We start from the raw sequence: 15687 nt of genomic DNA on the forward strand, positions 1-15687 counted from the left end.
AGTCTACCAAGTTCAACTCACTCTACAAGAAACATGCTTTTAAAAAGAGTTTGTGGTACAGAGCTCCAGACAGCAGTTACTGAATATTAAAGTAATGGCACAGCGAGAGGGTTTTTGAAAACTGATTCTCTATATTAATCACTCAACTGTAGTGAAACATACCACACATCCAATTTTTCAACTGTCAAGCTTACCTCACATATTACCTCTTTTCATAAATTTCTAATGGAGCAACCATTTAAACAGAGAAAAACAACTCATCAAGATAAAAAGGAAACTAAGCAGCTACATTAGCAGCAAAGTATCTACTTTATATTTAGCTACGGAAGTGGAGTTCTACGCAACTCCAAAAATGGCAGTAATGGGATTTCATGTTCATTGTCTCACTGACTGTGCATCAATTGTGCTTACCAAGTATGAAAATCGCATTTCTAACTGTTAGTCCTGGAAACTCATCTGGGGATCTGAAAATCAAGTTGGGTTCTTTGCATCTCATACATCACCACTGGTAACAATGGTTCTGCAGGCCAAAGTAGGCCTGCTACACTTGTAAAATTCCGTTGCCTTCAATGAATTTTGGACAAATGTATTTTACTGGAACTTAAAATAAGTAATTCTGATTATAATGCAAAAGGGGAAATTTACTCCAACTCTCTCTCTCTCTCTCTCTCATTTCTATTAGCTCTGCAAAGCTAATATCAACAAAACCTTATTTTTGATTAAGTACACACAGTGAACAGATCTCCTGAGCAAGCACTGAAGATTTTCACGTGGTCACTTTTCAGAGTGGTATAAATTTTGTACAAGTTTCCTGACAATCAGCAGGGAAATTGCATGAGAGATAGACAGCAGGTCCAGAACTTAGCACACACAGGTGGGTTACACTAGAGAAAGAAATTCTCTCAGACCCACTTTTCTACAGCCACAGCGGTCCTCTGAGTCCCAAATATTCCAGGTATCACACATCCACTCTCATATCCAACTAGCCTTCCTCCAACTATAAAAGGCTAAATATAGAGCTCTTTGTACAGCCCATCAACACTGCTAAGATAACAAGAATGATTGCTAGGGGACTGCGAAGCACTTGCCTTTATTATTCCCAAGAGGCACAGAGCATTTTGCTACAGCAGAATTCCCAGCCTCTCACAACTTACAGTTAAGGAATGACTCCTAAACTGTAACATTCTACACTATTCTACACTATTACCAGACCAGCAATTTAGGTTCTGCATCAGCAGAACAGTAGTTTCCTCCTGCTATTCAATCAACACTCCTTAACAATCTCATAACAAACACCTCTCAGAATGTCTATCTCCTGAGGCTTCAAACAAGGGTGTTGTACCATTCACGTTGACTCTTGAAGCTAGTCAAATTCCAAAACAGACAGCAACTTTAACTATTTTACAATCCATTCATTTTTTTACCTGTTTCTTATTCCTGGAGGTAGATTTCTCTTTCCAACATCCGTAGCTGGATTCATACAGGCAAACAAACGAAAACCAGGGTGACGCACCAGAGGTTCTGAAAAGAAAAATAAAGATGTTTCACTTCTATTCACAAACACAAAAATGCAAATCAAAACACTATAATGTAAACCAAAGACATTTCTTGATTAATCCAAGACAGTTTAAGTCTCTCCTCTGGACTACTCAGCCATTGCTATCCTGCATCCTCTTAACTACAACGCCACTGTTAAAGCCTTTAAAGCCAGGTGTGATTCACCTGGTCTGGTGAGTTAGGGCATATCTACAACATCAGGGTAATGAACACTACAGGGGATGGGATTTCTAAAGTGCATTGGCATGTTGTGCATTAATTAGTCCATGTAGACCCCGGAGGTGTACATTAAAAAGTTCCCTAGTACTAGCGTTTTAACCTAGTACTTTTAGTGCACACCAGCAGGGTCCACACAGTTAGGGAAGGATCACCTAGCAAGCCAGAGGCAGAGCCGGGAACTGTAGCCAGGTCATCACAGTCTCAGTCCAGTACACGATATACTATACTGGCTGCCCAATGTACAGAGTTCCTTCTGCATCACCTCTAGAGACATTAAATACATATTCAGGAGTGCTCCAGACACCTGTTCAAAAGAGGGGCTAACAGGCAAGAGCAACAGCAATTTCTGCAGACTGAAGACACTGGGGCCTTCATGTAAGTACTCTTCCCCTCTCACATAAAGAGGTGAAGTCATACTGCCAGTGCATTTTTCTTTCACTCCTCATGGGAGGAAAATTCTGCAGTGATTATTTTAAGCTATATGGGAGGAGTTGGCCATTTCAGATGACTTTGTTGCTACAGAACATTCTGCATGAGTTGATGTTTGCATGGTCTTGAAGTTAAACCACAAGAACAGCACACAGCTGTAATCTAATCCAGAGGTGAAATAACTTTAACCGGGCAGCACACTAGGAAAGATGTGGACAAACTGCAAAGCGTCCAGAAAAGAGCAACAAAAATGATAAAATTCATAGAGGATTTTGGCAACCAGATGTGCACACAGTGTTTGAGATGTGGGCATATCATGGATTTATATAGGAGCATTATGATATTTACTGTCTTATTATCTATCCCTTTCCTAATGGTTCCTAACATTGTTAACCTTTTTGAATGCCACTGCACATTGACCAGATGTTTTCAGAGAACTTGGCACAGTGACGCCAAGATCTCTTTCTTGAGTGGTAACACCTAATTTAGACCCCATCATTTTATATGTACAGTTGGGATTATGTTTTCCAAAATGTATTACTTTGCATTTATCAACACTGAGTTTTCATCTGCCATTTTCTTGCCCCATCACCCAGTTTTGTGAGATCCCTTAGTAACTCTTCGCCATCTGCTTTGGACTTAACTATCTTGAGTAGTTTTGTATCATCTGCAAATTTGTCACCTCACTGTTTACCCCTTTTTCCAGATCATTTATGAATATGTTCAATAGCAATGGTCCCAGTACAGATCCTTGGGGAACACCACTATTTACCTCTCTCCATTCTGAAAATGGACCATTTATTCCTACCCTTTGTTTCCTACCTTTTAACCAGTTACTGATCCATGAGAAGACCTTCTCTGTTATCCCATGACTGCTTACTTTGCTTAAGAACCTTAGGTGAGGGACCTTGTCAAAGCCTTTCTGAAAGTCCAGATTTACTATATCCACTGGATCACCCTTGTTCACATCTTTGTTGAGACCCTCAAATAATTTTAATAGATTGGTGAGGCACGATTCCCTTTACAAAACTATGTTGACTCTTCCCCAACAAACTGCATTCATCTATGTGTCTGAAAGTTCTATTCTTTACTATAGTTTCAACCAGTTTGCCTGGTACTGAAGTAAGGCTTATCGGCCTAAAAAAATGGCATCACATTAGCTATCCTCCAGCCACCTGGTACAGAAACTGATAGAGAGAGGTTACATACCACAGTAGGACAAGAAGTAATGGGCTTAATCCTCAGTAAGAGAGATTTAAGTTAGATATTAGGAAAAGCTTTCCACCTATAAGGGAAGCTAAGCTCTAGAATAGACTTTTAAGGGAGGTAACGGAATCCCCATCATTGGAGGTTTTTAAGAACAGGTTGGACAAACACCTGTCAGAGATGGTCTAAGTTTACTTTGTCCTGCCTCACAGCAGGGGCTGGATTTGATGACATCCCTTCCAATCCTAATTTTTACGGTTCTATTAATATGTGCAACTGTGGCAAGATGATACATACTTTTGTCTTCAACAGCCAGTCTCAGCCTTCCAGTAAGACAGATGGAAAAAAACATTTGTGGCCTCAGCTAGTAGGTGGATATTCTGAACCAGTCAATAAAGAAACAGGACCCCAACATTGCAAATCAAAGTAACAAAACACATGGGCATTGCCCTACAGATTTACCTCCATTACTTCAGGATCGCTTCTTCCACATCTTCTATTCAACTCCTGATCTTAGCTAGACACTTGCAGTCAAGCTTCACTACCAACCAAGTATGACAGAGCTGAGTGTCATCAGCATTCTGGTGCCACTGCAATCCAAACCATTTTGTATGTCCCCCAATTTGCCTTACATACACACTTATAAAGTACACTGTTGCCAGACACCAAAGTACAACGCAAATAAACAGTACCTGTGTCTCCTCTGTCTAGTAACACCAGTGAGCCAGATGATCCTTCTAGTAAGCCACTCAAGCATTCTAAAGTCTCTGCTGCAGCCAAATTAATCTCATCCAGTAAAATCCAGTCTCCTTTCTTCACCGCTTGTGCCAGAGTACCCTAAGAGTGGGACCAATTCAACGTTACCTATTTTACCATTGAGGATATATGAAACAACTGGTGAAGTGGTAAACACGAATTACACCCTATCTTGTAATCTGTGGATTGTCTAGATGAATGGAAAATCAGATTCCACTTCAGTGAGAGCTGTACCTCCCTCTCTCTTGGCCAGCAGTTCGTATGCAAGCCAGAGGGGGGAGAGGGGAAATCAGACAACTGTTTTTTCACTCTCCACTATTAGAGATCACTTTATCCTCATGCTTTCGAAAAATTTCCTCATTTGCTCTTGCACACTCATTCCTAGCAGAGTTAAATTTCCTGGTTTGTGCACCAGCATTAATTATTTTTCAGTATACTCATTACTGTGCTGCCTAAACACCAGTGTCAGCACCGCTATAGGAATAAACCAATTTGCTGTTTTACTGTGATGCCAACTTTGTGAAAACTATGGTCATTTGTTTCTCAGCCAAAATTATGCAATGTTAACTGAAAACCCACTTAGACCAAGTGGAATGTTTTTCAGTAAGATTTTTTTTTTTAATTAAATGACTTGTCAAAGATGTAGACAACTCAAATATACTTTGAATGTACACTGTTAATAAAATTACAAGGAACAATCATTTAAATTATCAACAGGAATGTGGGAAATCATAACAATTAAAAATCTAATACAATTCACTTGAACCATTTATAAAAGTCTTTGTAGATACTTGAAGCTAAAAATACAAAATTATGATTATCTAGGTATTCTGTTGGAGAATTTAGTGCAGTCATTTATCCTGCTGAACCTGATTTTAGGCTCAAGTTTTCCCAAGGTTGCTTTTCTAACACTGTGCACCAGAATTGATGACATGAGCATTATTGATATTCTTGTGTCAAAGCAAGTATAGCTTTCATCAGACTATCAATATGTTTCTTTACAACCAAACAAGTAATTCTCTTTACCTATCCCAGCCTCAAGGGAAAATAGTGCATCCAAGTCCACACCACAACTGTTTGTAAAGTTTTGCTTCATAAAAAGACTTGTCAGTACATCTAATTACCTTATAATATTAGTTAATTGCAACTGTAAATACTCCCCCCACTTTCCTAACCCAATGTCATAACTGAAATATCTAAATACCTCTACAAATGCGAACACCAGAAAATTTTCTGTCATTTTCATCTGTTGATGGGCATGGTTCAGTCTAAGACCAAATGCTTCCCACTTTTCTTTCAGTGGTGAGCCTACAAGAAAAACAAATTTGATTTTTGTAACATCAAAATGATGGCATAAAACACATTGCTATAACACTGAACACATTGCTATAACACTGCAGTCATGGAATATAAAGCAATAAGATGGAGCTTGGCTGAACTCATAAGGAGAAGAAAATATTCAAGTTTTGCAGTTTAGCTCTCATAAATTAAAAAAAAGGAACGGTTATAGTTTTGTTCTAATGTATTTTTAAAATGTTCTAAGAGCTTAAAATTGTATATCATGAATATAATCAACCTGCTATTCACGCAAAAGTCTCCCATCTTAGGAGTGGCCACTTGCTGACACATTCAAAAGTATCAGAAATAATGTACTTTCCAATCCAGTGAGACAGTAAGTGGTGCTGCAGGAAATGATGAAATCGACAAAACCTTTTTAGGGATGGAGGAAATTGAGAATATGCATTCTTATAACTGAACGGGATCCACAAACTAGGTTTCTTGATGATATTCCAATACTGTTACTCATCCGTCATAATGTTTTGGTTTTTGATCAAGTCACTGCCTGAGGTAAGAATGTTCCATATAACATCACAATGTCTGACATGGTTAGCTTTGTAATTTTCTTTTCTTTTGTGCAGTACTTTTCATTTGCATTGGGACTTCAATCACTTTTTGTTTTTTGTCTTTGAGGATTATTAAAAACTGTCTTTAACACTCCCCTGAAGAATGCTCACTCCTGTTAGGCTAGTGCTTTTTTTAGTACCTGCATAGCTGAGGAGAACCAGCTAAAGGAAGAGCAAGAAAATGTACATAATGAATTCAGTTTGGCCCATATCGAATGAAAGTTACAATTATTATTATTAATTATATGTATTATTATACTGCTTAGGAGCCCCAGTCATGAACCAGGATCCCATGGTGCTAGGCACTGTACAAAAACAGAACAAAAAATGGTTCATATCCCAGAAAGCTTACAATCTAAGTGTAAGACAAAAGCCAACAGATGGACAAACAAACTGACAGACTGGGCAGAGCAAGGAAACTATAAGACATTTTTCAGCATGATAGGCAGTGGTCTCAGCACACCAATGGCCTATCCGTTATCAAGTTTTTTGTAGGCATGACAGCACAGGAAAGTTTTAAGGAAGGATTTGTTGGAGGACAATGAGGTGCCCTTGCAGATGTTTATGAGGAGCTCCTCCCAAGTATTGCTTGCTTAGTTGAATTCTTACCTGATGCGTTTTCTTTTGCTTCCTTATTAACGGCCGATCTGTGAACATGCTGCATTAATTTGAGTAGATCATGCCAACGTTTCTGTCTGTAACACGTCTGGATATGACCCAAGAAAGTTTGATTTTGCTTCCTGGAAAACGTCTGAGAGAAGAGTTCCTCAAAAGACTCTCGTAAGGGCAGCCAAATCAATTTGTTATCCACTGGCTTATAGCTGTGCAGGACCAAGAGAGAAATTAGTTACTTGTTACATGGCCAAATACCAGCTCCCATCTGCTCCTGTGAGATTTGACAAAATTTGTGTCCCTGAACTGAAGATGTTATGAGGTCACATAGAAATCCAAAACAAAATTATAAACTAAGGTTTTATTTGCTTATTAGATTTGAAATTGCATATGCATACATTCTCCTTAGAAAGCTATTTTATACGTACCGTACTACTCTAACAGGCAATCCATCCTTGCTACTATCAGCCAAAATACCTAGTAGATATTTCGATAACTATATATACTGGGTAACTTTGGCTTTTTATTTTAGCAGCCATGGCTAGCACATTTGTACACAGAACTTAGTTAAGCCATTTAAGAACACAAGCTCTTGAATGCTAGTGGTGATAGCAGGATACTTGTTCACTGAAACAGGTATCTGGTTACCCATTTTTATAAGTTACATTATGGTTCAGTTGTATTTACAATCAAATATGCTTGAATGAAAGCTTGCTTTAATACATTTTCAGTCCATTCTATATTAACTAATTCAACGACTCACCCCCCAAGCAGATCTGCAGTGTCACTCTGTTGGTTCATATTGATAACCCTCAAATGGTGTCCTTGAATCAAAACAAAACAAAGTCATCATTCATGTATTTTCTATTGCCTCTGTACAAAGTGGAATATTTATACTTTATTATACCTGTAATATGAGCAAGGTATTGGACAGTCGCGGTTTTGCCAGTTCCTGTTTCACCCACCAACAGCACAGGCTCTCCTTTGTCAACACACATTGCAAGCTGTTCAATCAGGACCGAAGATGGGCGTGTGGCAGCGAAGGTTTGCTTCTCCCTGCCAAGCCAGAGAAAGCAGCTGTTAAGACAAGATACCTCAAGAAACTCTCACTTCAATTTTAATTTTTTCCCCCGAAGGGCTGCAACTAAAGTTTTGACTTTTAAATAAGAAAATGTGTAACAGAAACAGTTCCAAGATGTGTGTTTAAGTATCAGATTAGACACATGTTCGTTTTCTCTATTTACAACTCAGAAATTTAGACTTTTTTGTTACCAACCTTTTATTGATTATATTAAAGAAATTTGGGCTTCTCACAAGAATCCTTGGTTTTTACACTTCCCTCTTCCCTACCACCTGAGTTACTGCCACCAAAATGGCTTTCAGTGCTGCATCCTGCAAATGCTCCCTTCACCAAATCAGAGTTGCTGTTGTCACCACCCAACACCTTCCCATAGGTGAGACAACATTTCCAGCTCTAGCCTGATTTCACGATATTCTAACTTAAAAGATGCAGAGAATCTCCATCCTTGGTTTGTTAGAGATGCCATGCTGACATCTCAGTCCTGATATAAGACCCTGATATCAAAACAAACAGCCTTATTCTTTTGCTTAAAATGATGTTGCCAGACTCCCTGAACATGCAACTTTTACACTTTAGCTTTCAATTCATTCGACTCCAGGGGAAAAGGTACAGGAAGGGTGAGCTACAATTATCTTTACCTTTGTGTAAGAAGTGCCTGAGTTTGCTTCCGCAAGAGCCGCACTCTTCCCACAGCGACTTCATGTTCCCTTATTAGAATTTCTGGTTTATGAAGCTGACAATAGAACTCTGCCTATATAGAAAGCATCATTACTTCCACTGTATATCATAATTCTGCCTGATACTTTATGCAAAGAACACACCCTGTACATTTTCTGTTCATCTAGTATCATTGTGTAACAAGCTAATTTGCTCATGAACACATTTTGAATCCTCATCACTTAAAACACTTAAGAATCTTCCAAGTTCCATCCCTTCACCCCAATGGCCATTTTTCACTGGACGAGTATTGATTTCTCTCTGTACTTCTTATGGAACCTATGTCATTATGGTTCTATTTTGTCAATCTCCTTGCTAATCAATTACTTAAACCTGTATCAGAATTTAGTTAGTTTAACCTGTGCTCTGCTGAAACAGAAAAGCAAACAACTTGTTGGGTGGGGCATAATATTATTTGTGTATAGAGGCACTGAGTGGGATGTCTGTCTCAACAGGATATTCATGGCAGTACAGAGTCTTCTGTTTCTATACTTAAACAATGGGGAAATAAGGAAGTCTGTAGCTATATTTGACATTTTGAATTTTTCTCAAAGATCATCTAAAGTTTTCCTTCTTTAATGTAGGCTGCAAAGGAGGGATACTGTCAACTTGGGGGTAAGGGATAGAGATAAGAAGAGAGGAAGGTCATATTTTTATCTGAAAATTTTGTAAGTTATCCAAGTAAATCATCAGTGAAAGACTACAGAAAACACACTTTCCTTTTGCTTTGTGCATCTGACAGTGCTAGTTAACTTGATTGTTTTATAGATGGTCAGTTGGGCTTTGTTTCTCATTCATTTGCATGACAACAACACCTGCACACTGATCTGGAGGGAGTTCACATTTATACTCTTCCCCAGGCATAGGCGTGGGAAGTAGAGGTGCAAGGGGTGCTGCAGCACCCCCAGGTTTTATGCAGGTTCCCAGCTCCTAGTACGCGTGCAGGGTCCCGCATCATGGCTGCTGGCCCTGTGCCCGGGGGTCCCAGCTGCCAGCCCCACTCCCAGCCACATCCGGGGCTCTGCTACTGGCCCCAGCCTCGGCCCCCTCATTCCTGTCCTTGTCCCCCGCTCCTGGAGACACGACCCTGCTCCCGGCCTCAGCTCGGGGGGGAAGGGAGACCTGCACGAGGTAAAAAGTTTGGGGATAGTTTTGCTGGCTTTCAGCGCCACTGTCCCCAGGCCCTTTAAAAGAGGCTGTTTACCAGAAACATTAGCAGCAAAGCTGCAACTACAACTTGAGAGTCAGAAAGCAGTGATGAGCACAGATAGGAAGGGGAGGAGGGAGCCCAAGTATGTGCTGCTGCTCTTGGGCCCTGGTCAAAGACCATTCTAAACAGAACAGCAGGGAAAAAAAGAATTTTTAAAAATTTAGTCTAAGAAGTGTCAGGCCTGGCTATTCTTAAATTAGTCATTTCCAAAAAATTCTAATACACTGTTCTTTTAAGGAGGGTTTCTAAGACTAATATTACTTTAATACCTAGACTCAGAAGCATTCTTATACACATGCTTTTTCAAACTGTATCTATCCTAAAAAGCTAAAACAGCATCAGTGTCAGCAATTTGTTGCACATGAATAACCAGTTTTACTTATGCCTGTAACTGTGAAATTAAATGGTTCCATCCAGGCAAAAAGTCATCTTTTACCATTCGTTTATTGAACAATTTAGAATATTTTAAATAAAGGCCACGCTAATCATTTCTCAATATACCTTTTTCTTGGAAATGTTTAGTTTGCTTCCAATAATTTCTGCCATTTTCTGCCTGCTCCCTTGCTTGGACAGCATAGCTGTGAAACAGTCTAAGGCCTGTCAAAAGGAAAAAAACACCACCACATTTACAATTAATATGTTGTAGCTTGACAGAAACCACTACAGTTCAGGTACCCTGGGCCTGATCCAGAACCAACTGAAGTCAGTAGGATTCTTTTTATTGATTTCAGTGGACTTTAGATCTGACCCCACGAGTCCAACAGTACAAAATTCAGAAAGAACCCTAAAATCCCCGTAATTACTTAAATTGCATTTCTATACCTGGGAGTGTCACCGTTTTAGAATCTCCATGGATTATAAGCATCTCCTTATGGGTCACAAGATACCACACCTTAAAGCTACCTCTGAGACACGACTGGACAATACCAGTTCTATATTACAAGTCGGGTTAATACGTAGGGGAAATTCCAGATTTGGAGAAAGCAAATCATTTTAAATCACTTGCCCAAAAAAAAAAAAAAAAAAAAAAAAACATTTGAAATGGCTGAGGGATTTGGAATGTTAGAGTAAGTCTTGTAATGGAAAAGCACAGGTGAGGTTCAAAGGTGTGTAACACATGGCATCACCTCCGCATGCCTGCTTCTATGGATACACACACACAGAGAAGCATAAGTGATAAATTTAATAGACCTGTGAAATAAAGTTACAACAGGCTACCACTTGCCCACAAATTCATCTCCCAAGGACTTATTCTAACCTTGCAAATCTCTTGGCAACTTCAAAGAGCAACCAATCTTTATTTTTTTAAATGAGCCAGAAAATGCATCTTTACTATACCAAAACATATAATTCATCACCACCCCAGGCCAAGGGCCTGTAGGGTTAAAAAACAGTCCTGAGCTGCCCTGTAAGCTATTGTAAATATAAGCATCACAGCTTTAAAGTCTCAGCAATGCCAAAAACAGAATCTTGTCATCATGGAAGAGGGAAGGTCAGCCTCTTCCTGATGAACTCAGTGTTTGCATCTAGCCCTGTAGGTGCCCCAGGCTATCAGACTTTAAAACAACAACTTTTTTTGTAAAAAAAAAAAAAAAAAAAAAGAAGTTGCTTTGAGAGGTGTTTTACATGTATTTGTTTTAATTTCTCCCTTCCTTTGAGTCCTGCACAGTAGCTAAAAGCCTCTGGGTCATAGGTGGGGGATATATTACCATTTTTTTAAAAAAAGACATTAAAATATTCCTAAAGTTGTCAGAGTAGCAGCCGTGTTAGTCTGTCTGTACTGGGCTAGCTTGATTATCACTTCAAAAGTTTTTTTTCTCTTAATTAATTGGCCTCTCAGAGGTGGTAAGACAACTCCCACCTGTTTATGCTCTCTGTATGTGTGTATATATATCTCCTCAATATATGTTCCATTCTATATGCATCCGAAGAAGTGGGCTGTAGTCCACGAAAGCTTATGCTCTAATAAATTTGTTAGTCTCTAAGGTGCCACAAGTCCTCCTGTTCTTCTTCCTAAAGTTGTGGTTTTGTAGCACACAGGATGCACTCATAGCACACATTTGGGATGATATGCATAACACAGAACTTTGCCACTCGCTAGTAATGTGCCATTCCAAACTCACACCAATAAAACTTACGTCACACCACACCATCATGTATTTTATATTCCCAAGTGGTTCAGAGAGACATTCAGTATGTTACTACACAAATACCTTTTCCCGGTCCAAGGTGTCTAAGACCATAGGGGTGCCCCTAGCATGGTCTCTGTTATTGCATCAATCACTCCAACTAGAATCTGTTCAAGGCAGCACTATTTTTTTTAATTGAGTCTTGTTTTATGCCTTAAGGGCCAACGTCAAAATCCTTAGTGAACAACTGTAAAATGGATTGAGTCTTACTGTACCTCTTGAAAAATATTCACTGCAGTAGTTGAGGAAGAGCTGTCAAAGTTGTAGGCAATCCTGCTGCACCAATTCAATAAATCTCTAAGACAAGAGAGAGAGGAAGCCATATGTTGGATATAGCTGAACAGTAATACACAGCTCTTCTTTCCTCAATTCAGTCCAATTACTCTCCCTGCTGATAACTAGATTTTATTTTTATTCAGATTTTATTTTACTTTTTAAATGTACACATGAAGGTATCACATAAGTGGGATGTGTACTCCAAAGTGCAAATGACTATAGTAGAACCTCAGAGTTACGAACACCTCGAGAATGGAGGCTGTTCGTAACTCTGGCCATGTCTACACTTATCGGGGATCAACAGTGCTATGATTGATGCAGCAGGGGTCAATTTAGCGCAGTGGTGGGCAACCTGTGGCCCGCGACCACATGCAGCCAACCACTGATTTAGCAGGTCTAGTGAAGACCCGCTAAATTGACTGAAGAGCGCTCTCCAGTACTCCACTGGAATGAGGGGAGTAAGTTAAGTTGACGGGAGAGCGTCTCCCGTTGATGCAGCATGGTGTAGACACCGCAGTAAGTCGACCTAATCTATGTAGCTAGAGTAGCATAACTTAGGTCGACTTACCCCAGTTGTGTAGACAAGGCCTCTGAAATGTTCGTAACTCTGAACAAAACGTTATGATTATTCTTTCAAAAGTTTATTACTGAACATTGACTTAATACAGCTTTGAAACTTTACTATGCAGAAGAAAAATGATGCTTCCCTTTTTTAGGGGTTTATCTTTAACACAATACTGTACTGTATTTGCTTTTTTTTTTTTGGTCTCTGCTGCTGCCTGATTGCGTATTTTCAGTTCCAAATGAGGCATGTGGTTTACTGGTCAGTTCATAACTTTGGTGTTTGTAGCTATGAGGTTCTACTGTACTTAAAGAGCCACAATGTCTATTTTGGCAAAGTACTAGCAAAGTATCAGAAACAGCCAGACGTACATACCACATTAACAATTCTAGATAAAGTTATTACAAAAAGCATGCTTTTGTAATTGAGTAATTTATAAGGAAAATCATTTCAAAGCTCAAGTTGCTTGCCAAAACCTCATTCCTTCTGAACTTCAGAATAAAAGAAACATGTTTTTGATGACAAAAGTTCAAGATTAATATTAAGCATACAACTGGCTATGTTTTTAATACATGCCATTTCTATCACACCCCAAGGCTATTCTGCACTACCATATATCTAGTATTTGCATATTGTTTCATGAAATAGTACTGATTATATAACTCAGTACAACTATCTTTGGTGCTTGATGTGAGAAGAAAGAAAATCCAACAATCCACTCTGCATTTTGTCATCATTAGACAGGCCAAAGAAGAATTTGAAGCGCAACTAGCCAAAGACTCAAATACTAACATAAAATAAAAATACAAGTATATCAGAAGCAGGAAGCCTTCTAAACAATCAGTGGGGCCACTGGATGGTCACTCCAGGAACACTCCAGGAAGATAAGGCCATTGGAGAAAAACTGAATGAATTCTTTGCATCAGTCTTCACTACAGAGGATGTGAGGAAGCTTCCCAAACCTGAGCCATTCTTTTTAGTTGACAAATCTGAGGAACTGTCCCAGATTGAGGTGTCATTAGAGGAGGTTTTGGAGCAAATTGATAAACAGCAATAAATCACCAGGACAAGACAGTATTCACAGAAGAGTTCTGAAGGAACTCAAATATGAAATTGCAGAAATACTAACTGTGGTTTGTAATCTATCTTTAAATCATCTTCTGTACCAGATGACTGGAGGATAGCTAATGTGATGCCAATTTTTAAAAAAGGCTCCTCAGGCGATTCTGGCTATTACAGGCCAGTAAACCTAACTTCAGTAAGAGGCAAATTAGTTGAAACTATATTAAAGAACAGAATTATCAGACATGAAGATGAACACAGTTTGTTGGGGAAGAGTCAACATGGCTTTTGTAAAGTGAATGTATGCCTCACCAATCTATCAGAATTTTTTGAGGGTGTCAAACATGTGGACAAAGAGGATTGAGTGGATTTAATGTATTTAAGACTTTCAGAAAGCCTTTGACAAGGTTCCTCACCAAAGGCTCTTAAGCAAACTAAGCAGTCATGGAAGAGGGAAGGCCCGCTCATGGATCAGTAACTGGTTAAAAGAGAGGAAACAAAGGGTAGCAATAAATGGTCAGTTTTCGCAATGGAGAGAGGTAAATAGTGGTGTCCCCAGGGGTCTGCACTGGAACCAGTGCTGTTCAACATATTCATAAATGATCTGGAAAAAGGGGTAAACAGTGAACTAACAAAATTTGCAGATGATACAAAATTACTCAAGATAATTAAATCCAAAGCAGACTGCAAAGAATTACCAAGGGATCTCACAAAACTGGGTGACTGGACAATAAAATGGCAGATAAAATTCAATGTTGATATATGCAAAATAATGCGTTTTGGAAATTCCAACTATGTATACAAAACCAGGATGTCTAAATTAGCTGTTACCACTCAAGAAAGAGATCTTGGAGTCATTTTGGATAGCTCTCCGAAAACATTTGCTCAATGCACAGTGGCAGTCAAAAAAGCGAACAGAATGTTAGGAACCATTAGGAAAGGGATAGATAATAAGAAAGAAAATAGCATAATGCCTCTATATAAATCCACGGTAGGCCACACCTTAAATACTGTATGCAGATGAGGTTGCTCCATCTCAAAAAAGATATCTCAGAAATGGAAAAGGCATAGAAAAGGGCAACAAAAATGATTAGGGGTATGGAACAGCCAGGGGTGAAAGCAGAAATAGGGACTTACCGGTACGGGGCTGGGTTGGGGCCAGCTCTGGCCCCTGGAAGGGGCGGGGCCTTGGGCGGAAGGGGTGGGGATGGGGGGGGTCAGAGCCAGCCCTGGCCCTCCCTGTACTGGTAAGTACCTTCCCCCTCCCCTGATGGGGTACCAGCAGCAGCCGGGGGCTCTGGCAGCAGTTTAAAGGGCCCGGGGCTTGGCCGCTGCTACCGCCCCAGGCCTTTTAAACCGCTGCTGGAGCCCCCAGCTGCTGCTGCTACCCCAAGGCTCCGGTGGCTATTTAAAGGGCCGGGGCCATAGAGGCAGCGGGAGCCCCGGGCCCTTTAAATAGCCCTTGGAGCCCTGCCGCTATTCCAGGGCTCTGGGGCGTACTGGCTTACTTTCACCTCTGGGAACAGCTTCCATATAAAAAGAGATTAAAAAGACTGGAATTTTCAAATTTGTAAAAGAGACAATTAGGAGGGGATATAGTGGTCTATAAAATCATGACTGCTGTGGAGAAAGTGAATAAGGAAGTATTATTTACTCCTTCACATAACATAAGAACCAGGGGTCACTAAATGAAATTAATAGGCAGCAGGTTTAAAACAAAGGAAGTACTTCTTCACACAACGCACAGTCAACTCATTGCTAGGGGATGCTGTGAAGGCTAAAACTATAGCAGGGTTCAAAAAAGAACTAGATAAGTTCCTGGAGGATCGGTCCATCAATAGCTATTAGCCAGGATGGTCAGGGATGCAACCCTATGCTCTGAGTGTCCAGAAGCTGGGAGTGGACAA

The 15687-nt window shown here is 39.8% G+C and overlaps 1 protein-coding gene across 3 annotated transcripts in view; it reads right to left on the reverse strand.

Moving 5' to 3' along the window:
- Positions 1-15687, reverse strand: part of MDN1 (midasin AAA ATPase 1) — a 175711-nt gene that overhangs the window by 122271 nt on the left and 37753 nt on the right. For all 3 annotated transcript variants that reach the window (XM_065590185.1, XM_065590184.1, XM_065590183.1), the window contains exons 11-19: positions 12096-12177; positions 10193-10288; positions 8403-8515; positions 7591-7739; positions 7447-7507; positions 6681-6892; positions 5372-5475; positions 4104-4248; positions 1425-1521 (exon numbers count right to left, since the gene is read on the reverse strand). In XM_065590185.1, coding sequence (XP_065446257.1) covers positions 1425-1521; positions 4104-4248; positions 5372-5475; positions 6681-6892; positions 7447-7507; positions 7591-7739; positions 8403-8515; positions 10193-10288; positions 12096-12177 — 1059 coding nt within the window. The remainder of the gene's footprint in view (positions 1-1424; positions 1522-4103; positions 4249-5371; positions 5476-6680; positions 6893-7446; positions 7508-7590; positions 7740-8402; positions 8516-10192; positions 10289-12095; positions 12178-15687) is intronic.

The sequence above is a fragment of the Chrysemys picta genome, chromosome 3 (assembly GCF_011386835.1).
Source record: "Chrysemys picta bellii isolate R12L10 chromosome 3, ASM1138683v2, whole genome shotgun sequence".
In the NCBI taxonomy this organism is placed as follows: Eukaryota; Metazoa; Chordata; order Testudines; family Emydidae; genus Chrysemys; species Chrysemys picta.